This window comes from Watersipora subatra, chromosome 3 (assembly GCF_963576615.1).
Source record: "Watersipora subatra chromosome 3, tzWatSuba1.1, whole genome shotgun sequence".
Classification (NCBI taxonomy): Eukaryota; Metazoa; Bryozoa; class Gymnolaemata; order Cheilostomatida; family Watersiporidae; genus Watersipora; species Watersipora subatra.
In genome coordinates, this window is record NC_088710.1 from 31,991,894 (window position 1) to 32,003,747 (window position 11,854).

The 11,854-nt window shown below is 35.7% G+C and overlaps 1 protein-coding gene across 1 annotated transcript in view; it reads right to left on the reverse strand.

The window, feature by feature from the left end:
• The window catches only part of LOC137391639 (CCR4-NOT transcription complex subunit 1-like), a 57,784-nt gene continuing 45,930 nt past the window's right edge, over positions 1 to 11,854 (reverse strand). The window contains exons 34-41 of the mRNA XM_068078157.1: positions 11,292 to 11,438; positions 10,529 to 10,663; positions 6,437 to 6,538; positions 3,016 to 3,189; positions 2,147 to 2,299; positions 1,727 to 1,907; positions 823 to 955; positions 1 to 664 (exon numbers count right to left, since the gene is read on the reverse strand). Coding sequence (XP_067934258.1) covers positions 406 to 664; positions 823 to 955; positions 1,727 to 1,907; positions 2,147 to 2,299; positions 3,016 to 3,189; positions 6,437 to 6,538; positions 10,529 to 10,663; positions 11,292 to 11,438 — 1,284 coding nt within the window. The 3' untranslated portion in view covers positions 1 to 405. The remainder of the gene's footprint in view (positions 665 to 822; positions 956 to 1,726; positions 1,908 to 2,146; positions 2,300 to 3,015; positions 3,190 to 6,436; positions 6,539 to 10,528; positions 10,664 to 11,291; positions 11,439 to 11,854) is intronic.

The following is an 11,854-nucleotide window of genomic DNA, read 5'->3' on the forward strand; positions in this document are numbered from 1 at the left end:
AGTAAAGTTTATTAGTATAAAATGACAAAGAACTTGCAGAATGAGGGACGCATCGTTGTACAGACCTTTGATACAAATATCTTACAGAATTCCGTGCACAAATTATGTTCACTCCACCAAAAAGGTGTCGTATGTACATTTTGGCTACAATGCTACATAATAATTTGACAAATCGGAAGAAACAAATCATTCTAGTAACATACTACTGGGTAGAACAATGCAATCTGTCAAAATGGCAGCGGTAATATATCCAAAATAATGATAGCATAAGAGCAATAGTATTCTACTAACAACAGTTCAAATGATACGACCAAATCATAACTATCCGCATATTTTGCGTGAACTAAACTATATTTCAACATTAGCTACTAGCAAGCCGCGCAGTTAGGATTGATTTGCCCGAAGCTATGCAGCAGGAAGCTGCTCGGCAGATTCCTGTCTGGTGGCAGCAGTAGCTGTAGAAGATGAGCTGACAGTTGACAACTGAGATCGGTTCTGGTTGCATGACCTAGCCACAGTGTCAAACAGTCGAGCTATTTCAGGGGAGCAGTGCACAAAGTCATGACCCCAGAACTTGTAGGATTGATTGCGGATGAGTTCTATAAAAGTGACGAGGAGGCCCCAAGGATGAGGCCTATTGACGATGAGTCTCTCAAGAAGAACCCTGTGTAACCGATATCACAGCAATTATTCAAACAACTGTTAGCCAAGAAAAACATTCCATCTGTTTTATCATAAATCACTGTCAAATTATTGTTACCGTGCCAACATATTGAATGACTTACAACTCAATGCGACAAATAAAACACTCTAACGTCTTACCTTGTGATCTGTTCCTGCAGCTGGGTGCTATGTGCCTCAGCAAAGAGGGATAGGAGGGCGCAACTGAAATAGTGGGTATGGCTGTTGGGAAACCTCAGCTGGTTGGTGATGGCATTGAGAAACAAGTATCGACCTACGAAGCAACTTGGACGAATAAGCATGTATATACAAAATCACATAACAATAATTTATGTAGATATTACATAGTACAGTAGTAGTACAGGGCCTTCGAATGATTATAATAATAAGTCTATCATGAGTTATAAAAGCGCAGTAATTTTACCTAACATTGCCTGAAATGACCAACTACACCCTGGAGAGCTGCGATCTATTTGTATCGCAATATGAACTTCATACATTGACTGCTAAACTATGTAGCATACACCTAGATGAGAGGTAAGTCGGTGTACGTTACTGAAAAACTGCAATATTTACTACAATAAAAGCAGCGTCCGTTCATCTGAAACCAACTAATAGTGTTAATACAACCGGCCGCTCTAACCATCATCCCATTCGGATGCCTTGCCACTTCACGAATTAACTATGAGCATACTGATTACTCATGACGATCTTGCACATCTGATCTTGATCTAATATTTTATAATAACAAATAAAAGTTCCTAATTTCTGATAAAACGGTTCTTTTTAATGTTGTTGTTTATCCTTTTATAAAACAAAACTAACGATCTCAAACAAATCTTCATGTGTCTCAAACGAACGATGATGTATCATCCACAAGCACAGGAGCACCACAGACCAGACTAATGAATTAACATGCCCACCCACTAATCGAAACGCACCAATGAGGGACACAGTACATGCAAAGTACAGGAAGCAAAACACACCAAGGCCAACGCTTTGTTCATGATCGGACAAGGGAGGCCAATCGAAAAACTAAATATACCTTCTGTGTCAAGGTCGACAGAAAGACTCTGAAAAATATCCATATGACTGGACTGTGCGATGGTGCTTGCACTCGGGCTCATCCCCTTATTCTGTATAGCCTGTATGGCCTGGATACCGACGTACAACACCAGTGCGTTCATCAACGGAATGTTGTATTTACTCCCAGCTTCCGAGCTCACCTACCAGAAAATTAAAAAATTTGATACCAACCCTAGGAATGAACACTTGAATAACCAAGCATTGTCTCATTATGCATAGGATTAATATGAACATTCATGTCAATTCACAGATATTGATATTTCCAGGGGTTAGTATAAACAAGATGATACTCGTACAATGCTGCTCAACAAATTGTTAAATTTACACACACCTTTTCACAGTTTATCATAAATTTAAAACAAACAGAATGTAGGTTTACCTGAAGCTTCGACCTAACTTCTGAAGGGAAGGTGGCAGGTGACCTGGTCTTTAGATAGGAATCAAGATCCTTTCGGAATGAGTCGGGCTGTATTATAGATGGAATATTTGTGATCAGCTTGGGAGGATGAACTATTTCTGTCAGCATGTCCACCTAGAAATGATGCAATAGATTCAATGGTATGAAATGAATACAAAAACTGGCTGTGTAAACATGCTCATGATAACCGTGAGAAATTTACAACGATGGACGACAGAGGTTGCCACCAAATAACAGTAAATAGTGAAAAAACTAGCCCAAATTATGAGATGATCAGCTGTATGATCAGACATCGTGGACGACGTAACAAATTATCCATTTTCTTAAAAAATTACGAAGTGTGTACGGATGCTTTCATCTTGCTGCTTGACTATTTTCTTTACACAACAATATATTTTCGCTCCAGTGCTTATTGGTGCACATGTGAACAATCTTGGGCTTTCACTTTAAACAAGTTCAATCAGGCAGGTCAGTTACATTACCTATGATTTATTTGAAATATATACAGATGTTAGTTGATTTACTGTATTCAAATAAACAAAGTTTCGTATGCCCGGTAAGAACTTAAACCGTAACTGTCACGTACAACTTTTATTATACTTACTAGGTAAATCAGACACGCTGATTGCGATTTTGTACTCAAAATAAAGTTTAGCTCACAAACTTTCAGAGTAATGAAGGCGTTTTACAGCGTTTTAATATTGGTTTCGCAAAGAACTTATAGTTGCTATAAGCAAACCTACTAAAACGAATGCATGCCATGTGACCCTTGAAGAAATTGAAAGCTTCAGGTTAGCTGTTTACAATCCTAAGCAAACAACATCACACACCTTAAGGTTAGGAGTGAAAGGATCGGGCAGACGCATGTTTCTTGGAAAGGCACTCAGAATCAAGTTTCGCATCTGGATGCAGTTTGGTGGTATGACATCACAAAAAGCATAGTGGTAGTCACAGAGGAATTCTGGGAAGTCATGAAGCAGTACCAAAAGCACTCTTAATGTTCCCTGAAAGTAGTGAACAACTTGAAAGGACTACTAAAACACCACTACAAATGCTCAACTCAAGTACACGTAACTATATGAAACAATGATGACATTGGAATATAAGTAAATTATTCAACTTTGTGGCAAAAATAATATTAAAGTATTCTACTTGTTTCCAAGTGGATGTATATAGGACATCAGTATCATACAGTAAAGGTTAAGAAATCTTGACATTTATGTCAATATTGGTAAAAAAACATCTGGCTATAAGACTAAAAGCTATCAGAAAAGATTTGAAATGGAATGTTCGAAAAGTACACATAGATGAGGGGTATCTCTAAGAATCTGAAGTTCTGAACGCATAAACGGGAGCTCGCAATAGCATACCCGCAGCTAAAGAAACAGTTTAAGATCTAACACATCTAGGATATAAAATGCACTACATATATACAGAGACATAATGCAATGTTATTACATAGACAGCATGACCAGCAAAGCGAGTTATAAAGAAGACTACATTAAAGATGTAGTTGCGTCAAAAAGGTCGGTTTAATGAAATTAATACCAATAAAAGGCTAAAACATCAGCTACAATTTGATGTCATTTTTGTTTTTGTAGACCAATCCTGACCAGAGATATATGCGTTTGATTGAGGCCATCTTTTAAAAAGCTCACGTTCCAGCGGGTGCTTCATTCGTGACGTAACTAGTGATACATCTGAAAAGAGTCCACGAGCGATAAATATAAGGTCGCTACATTAGCCAATCATCAGCACGGAATTTTTATGTAGGTTGTAATACATGTTATCACTCGTAAAACGCGTTGTATGTGATCTCAAATTTAGGGATTTTACTATATTAAATTGCATGGAAATCGATATTTACTAAACTAATCAACATCGTAACTTTAATGAATTACTCGATCGAAACGTTTTATTGATGAACGACAAAATTGTAAAAATTGCTGTAAAGTTACTGCGAAGGTGACTCCGGGTTTTCTGTGCATCAGGTGATTAAAGTGCTACGGAGGAAGATAGGAGAATGGAGGTAAATTTATCTTTTACTTTGAGTCTCCTACAGATACACCGTTGAGTTTACATTCAGATTATATTTCCCTGTTTGAGGTTATAATGTAATTTCCTGCCGGTGCGAGATATGTATGTACAGTGAGTTCTTGACATCTTTTTAATCCATAGCATCTAGCAATACAATGGCTTAGATTGATGAATATACTAAAGGTAATATTTTTAGTACTCATTAATACATGTACTAATTAATAAAATTATAACTTTTTGCTGTCACTAATCATTGATTTATAACTTTTTATCGTTTCACCGAGCTATATTTGCTTCAAACTTTCTGTGACAGTTTTATCTAGTAAATTAGATTTATGATTTGACTTCTCACTTAGATTTATGATGTTCACTTCTCACTTAGATTTATGATGTTCACTTCTCACTTGTAGAAAGTGAAGAAAATCGATTGATCAATGCAAATCTTTAACTTCCAGAACCAAAGCTTCGAATCGTTGGCTTGGCGTACTTATGCTTTTGTTAAACATTTATTCGTTTTTAAAATTACACTCACAATCTATCTAACTCCCAATTTGAAAGCTTTCAGTAGATACGGGTTAGAATGACATATCTATGAATGACATACACTGTATTTATTGCATTTGTTTTACTGATTACAGGATGTTTATGTGGTCCCACCAGCCGAAGCAGCTTTGTCAGTGTGGAAACTACCATAAATGGGAAAAAAGACTTGAATGTGTGCTGCATAAACCATGATGTTTTGTTTGAATTTGCTGCAGTAGATGAATTTGTTTTATTGTATCTGCTGAAACTATGTGAGTGGCCATGACTTGATGGATATTTTTAATAAAAGCATTATGCCAAGATGAAAACTTTTTTGCTTGTAAAAATTATATAATAAAACAATTTTGTTGAAGATAATGCAAAACATAATTTGCAATGCAAAACATGATTTGCAGAAAATTGAATATATCATAGCCCCGTTAACACCTGTGCTGAAATCTTTTCTGATAGATGGATTTATGAAGTGCAATCAGAGCTGCATGGTCAGGCACTTTTGCATAGCTCGACCATTTGTTTAGTGCTTGAATCAACTAATCAAATGTGACCAGTGAATTTTTTCTACACATTGATACCAATAATGACACGTTGACAGTCGACTATGCAATGTACATGACTTTAAGGGATGTAGTTGGTTTCGCCACATATTCTTTTCAAAGACGCAGTTTGCTTATTTTACTTACGACAGTAAGAAACTAGTTTTCGGTGTAGGCAATGATATACAGCCTCCACTCCCAGGATAGGCGACGGACATAATGTGGCGGGGCTTTTGTGAGGCTTTATATCGTTAGTGTGGGTAGCGACGGAACTGTGCCGATACAAAGACCTTATTCTACATAGTTTGCTTGACAGAATTGCCGTAGACCGGTAGAATTGGTAGTCGGTACTAAGATGTTTACACAGCATTTAGAAGAAGCTAATATGACAAGTTTTTAATTTTTACTTGTTTGAGGCCTTTGAGACATTTGATAATGTATCTGTAGCTGTATTTAAAATTTTATTCTAGCCAACACAACAAATATAAGATAAAATTTATGCCAATAGAGCCACGGAGGACTAGACTTTTATCGCAATAGCTGATGTGATTACGAGAGTTAGAGACAGGTTGTATCACGTAATACATCACTTTGGGCAAGTCTGGGCATGTTTTTTTTTGGCCTGAGCGTTTTTACCGCGATCGAAATTTTTATAGATTTTAATCTTCAAATATCTTGACAATTAGATCGCCTAACACAACAAACAACATATCAACTGATAGACAAAGAAAAACACTTTCTTTTAAAATTAACTAAGATTTGACGCAACCACATCTTTAAGCTATTCTGGAATGACGAGTACCTGAAATTTCATATCTCGTGATTCAGCTTGCATAAGATTGTTTTCTTTGCAAAGTCTGGAGCATTTGCATGACTTGCCATATCCCTTATAGGGTTCTATAAGGTGATGGTTCATGCAGGCGCTATGCAAGATGAGTTATAAATGCTCAATAGAAAATAACTGACGTGCATGATTCACACTACATACAATCTACACGATTTACTTTATATAGCATCCACATAACCTGCCCTAAAAAGTACCCGCACGCCTCATCACCTTAAATAACACCTGCATGACCCATCACCCTACATAGCGCCAGTACGACATATCATCCTATACAGCACCTCCATGGCTCACCTTATATAGCACCTGCATAGCTCTGTTTAGGTCGGCATTTCTTAGGAAAGGAGCGAGGAACTTGAAGAGATCTATCAGAAGTTGAGCATACATATTCCAGCCCTAAAAGAAATAGATTGGTACAGTTACTATACAAAACTAATGGTAATGTTCCTCTCACGAACAAATCTGGTTCAAGTAAACGGAATACATTCCGATGCCTCTACATCTAAACGAACAAAGAAAAACATCTCTGCTGAATTCAAAACCGAAAACAATGCTTTCAAAACCGAAAACCTTGTTTTTAATTAATACTATTTACCGTCTTAATTACATTCCTAAGGGTTGAATACTAAAAACCCAAAAAATCTGCTAAACTTTTGCCAAAATAAACTTTCGCAGAGTACATATTAAGTCCTTCATCACTATTTATCAGACATTATTTATAGATAAGGATAAAAGTGAACGATCATTAAATAAACTATCACTGAAATAAAAAAATTGATTAGGATCCAAATAAATAGTCAAAATGTACATAACATATTGTATACGTGGTTAACCTTCAGAATTACCTCGTTTGTTGATAGAAAGTTTGTTGTTGTGCTGCTAATCAGTCCAACGCTTTCAATTATATTATGAAAAAGTCGGTAGTTATTGAGGATATTAAATTTAGATTTGATATCCTCGACTTGCCCTCTAGTTGGCGGTACCTTTCAATGCTGCTGACTACAAATTTTAAATTGCTGCCACCACACTACTTCGTACATGCTTAAATAGTAATTTGAACATCAGACTATATTTATATTTCGACAGCAGGTAAAAGTTGAGGATTTGCTTGAGCCACTTTTGTTATGCTTGTGTTTAATGAAGTTACATTATATTAAACTTTTCTGAGTTCTGCCATTATGATATTATATTAATTATGTCTGACGGCAGTATATACGACTTAAATTCTTCAGCAATGCAATGGTATGTTTGCTAACAGCATACACACCCATCATTTCACTTGTAGCGGGATTTGTTTTAATGATGAATTTTGCCAATCTCAAAGTTATACAGAAGCACAGGGTAAGATAGTCCAGTAATAATACTTTTCCATATTGTTATACAGAAGCACAGGGTAAGATAGTCCAGCAATAATACTTTTCAATATTGTTATACAGAAGCACAGGGTAAGATAGTCCAGTAATAATACTTTTCAATATTGTTATACAGAAGCACAGGGTAAGATAGTCCAGTAATAATACTTTTCAATATTGTTATACAGAAGCACAGGGTAAGATAGTCCAGTAATAATACTTTTCAATATTGTTATACAGAAGCACAGGGTAAGATAGTCCAGTAATAATACTTTTCAATATCGTTATACAGAAGCACAGGGTAAGATAGTCCAGTAATAATACTTTTCCATATTGTGATACAGAAACACAGGGTAAGATAGTCCAGTAATAATACTTTTCCATATTGTAGTTTTTTATTCAGGTGAGTCGAACGCTTCGCTTTGAAACTATGACAAAAATACGAGATGGATATCAAACAATAATAACATAATTACTTTGCGAGAAATTATTGGTAATAAAACTTTGCTGCTGTCAAACCTATTTTGAAGGGTTGTTGTATAAAAATTGCATAAACTACACCAATTTTACATCAAATTTTACATCATCAAGCAAATGTGCCATTCAACTGAAGAACAATTATTTGAAACGTGAAACTTCTACTTATGAAATACCCTACATAGGAAATTTTAAAGAACAGTAGACACTCGTACAACGTAAATAATATGTTCCAAGAACGTTTACGTTATCGAAAATCTATGTTATAAGAACAGTAAATTACATATTAATTGCCTAATCCATTCCAAGATCTTTCCAAACTTACCTCTTTGACAATGCAAAAATGAGCAACTTTACTTAATTCTTCTAATTTGTCAGCTGTACCATAACTGCAGCATTATTGGTTTGCATCGACAACTTTTCTCCTTTTTCTGATCAATCTTAGTGGTTTTATAGACCATGGTTGCAATAATTTTACAATAAGTTGGCGGAGAGCGCACTTCTTCGCTGTTCATTTACCACTACTTGCTTATGTTTTTCTAAATAGCAGTCTACTTTGCAAAGTTAAACTAATAACAAATATTTTATACGTCTACGATATAGTAAAAAGCAAAATATTTTTACTATAAAAAACTGGTACTATCTGTCCATCGTCTATCTGTATCCAGGGGTCAAGGTTAGGATAAAAGAGAACTTTCGACGATGCTCTAACTCGTCATATTCTGATTGGTAGACAGACGCTGTAAGACCTACACCAATCGATTGCCTTTGTCTTTATAAACAATCGCGCAGCAACTGTTTTCTGTTGACAATCTATCATGATATGATGATCTATCATGACAAACTAGAATGTCGCTAAAGTTATATATATATAATAGATATATCTTTATACGCCAGTCATTTTTCTCTCGCAAAAGCGGCGGGATTGAGTAGCATTCAATTTAAATTTGAGAACTCGCCCGACTTGACACTTTACATTATATGGAATTTTTTACGTAGTTGGAAGCAAAAACTTCACATAAATTCTTTAAGTAATCTGGAATTTACGTTATAGAAGGTATACATTATAGGAGTGTCTACTGTACTGAAATGTATTTTTTGTAGAAATATTGCTTCAACTTGAAAAATATCTTTTTAGGTATGAAAGACTGAAAGGCCTTTCAAATTTTGGTCCAGTCATTCCGTTTATTTGAAAAACAAAACGAAAATCATTAAAGCAAAACGGAAAATTTTACTTTTTGTGTTCATTTTGAATTTACTGTGAACGTTTTAGATTAAGTAAGTTGCATACTTTGGAGTTATCATATATCACACACAGAGGAGGACAACTTTAGCTTCTACCAATCAAATTCTGTGTTTTCTGCATGATGAGTTATTCAGTTCGTGCTGGTGTAAATAAATCTTTCTACTTCCATTCTTGAAGCATTTGTTCTGATCAAAGCAAAATCAACACAACAATACAACACCCACCTCTTTTGATCACCATCCTCTCATTTCCGACTGTCTGCGCTGTCTCGTCTAGACGGCTAATGGCAAAGGTAAAAACAAACATGCCGTTTATAGTTTTTTATTCATTATTTATCTGTTCTTTCATCTTTCCATGTATACCTTTTTATTTATTAATATAATTCCAACATGTATTGTTACAGGTTGCTACCTTTAGTTAAAATTCATACAAATATCATGTCTGAGTTTTGTGAAGACGGAACAGATTAGGGCATTCACATCATTAGATCTATTTCTACTTACAAAATTTCCCTTTTACTATTTTCCATTTCATTTCGACTTAAAATGATGCCATCAATTGAAATTCGATAGCATGCGGAAATGTATAATTGTTTACAAAACAAAGTACTACCGCCTTCCACGTGAGACATTGACTAGTGAAACTGCCAATAAACATTGCAAACGACTAGTTTTCGTCAGTCTAAACTAAAATTATCAAAGTGAATATGTTCTATTTAGTGCCTGAGCTGGTAATTAAAGATACGGATGTCCTATATATGTACACGCGCCCTATATACATATGAATCCCTTACATACAAACACATGTGCACATAATATATAAATATGTATACTCAGCTTAGATGCATACGCACAGTATATACGTACCTACACATGCATTACACACATGCCCAATATGCATGCGCGTATTTTGGATATTAACATATAAACTATATATATATATATACACTATAGATATACACTATAGATATGCACTACGTATATACACCTGCCCTGTACATCAGTATATACATATTTATCATCTGCTACCATTTAATGCTACATAGTAATTAGTTGCTGTAACCCATTTACACCTTGGGAAAGATTATATTACCATACCACATACCCCAGCTACCGACCGCTTGTGTTTTTATTCCTTGCGCAAAAATTTTTTGTTTTTGTTTTGATGCTTGTAAAAACCTGTTTTTCATGGCTAGCAGTAAAACTGAAAATGTTAACGATGTAGACAAGTGTGGTCAGTGGCAAACCATTTGAAAGGCAGAATCAGGATATGAGAAAGGAACAGGGCAATCGTAAAGGTATTAACACTTGCCCGCTGTTGAGTAGTCAGCTGCAACATCCTGCCGATGAATGCTCTGTGAGAAATCAACTCCAACCAAGCAAACGCAAAACCTGGTGCTTTGGCTGGCCGCAAAATTCTGTAGGTGTTCGAGAAAGCTGTGAGCACCTGGTAAAACATAAACTGTCATGTGAAAAATGGAAAGTGACATATATAAAAATTATAATCTCTATACACACCCTACATACATGTACACCCATACAACCAGCTTTCCAGATCAAACAAAGAAAATATTTTTCCAAGTCATGCGCAGGAAATGAAAATTGAGACAAAATGTAGAAAGGAAAGATAACACGAGAGATAAAGACAGCGTGGTGTAAATGTTTAGATAGTGCTAACTTGAACATGTTAAATGAGCTGAGAGACAATGTTATAGGAGAACTAAGAACCATAGAATAGAACGTAAACAGCAAACTCAGTTGGAATTGCGCCTGGGGATGTGATGTAAATATTGGGCAATCCAGCAAGGCTTTTTAAACAAAATAATGAATACAAGGATCATAGATAGATCACCCTTGCTGGAAAAAGGTTTCAAATTTTGGGGATGGTGCTCAAGGGTTTCAAATGGCCATTTTCATCAATTGACAAAATACCTAGACACTTACAGATATGATTTTTGGTAGAAGTACAGGAGTGGAAGACAACCATGGAGCTTGAGTGAAAGGACGCCGCGGGTGAGGGGACAGATAATATTGCTTGTTAACAAACTGACTGAAATCAGGAATGAGAGGAATACCTGAAAGTTGATAGTGTCCAACACCTGCTCAGGGGCATTCAGCTCAATGAACAGCATTATAAATATCCTGTGAAAGGGCAGCTGTTGAAACTCCTTGCCTTTGACCTCATGGTCTTGCTGTAGGATGCCAGCCACAATACCCAGCATCTGTCACAAACACAAAGCTAGTGAATATAAATATAACTCCATTGTGATGCCAAAGTAAAGTTCATTCTAATCGTATAGGCTACACCATATCAACAAGCCAGACTATTTACACTGTTGAAACCTCATTATGGCTCATAGTGAAATAGTTAATACATTAAATACTTTAGTTTTGGTAGAACTGTCTGACGAAACAATCAATTAATGGCTTGTTTATTTTGGGTTTGTCCTTGCTAACAACAGGAATAACGACTGATATCGATCAGCTTTCTAAAAGCATGGTTAACCAACTATACGCAACCATTAAGTGGGCAACAATGATCAAAGTTCAAGGCGGTAAAAAGTCCAACAAATGCTAACCAGTACTGGTCAATCAAAAATTCTAGATATATTTTGACATATATTATAGTGAGGTGATT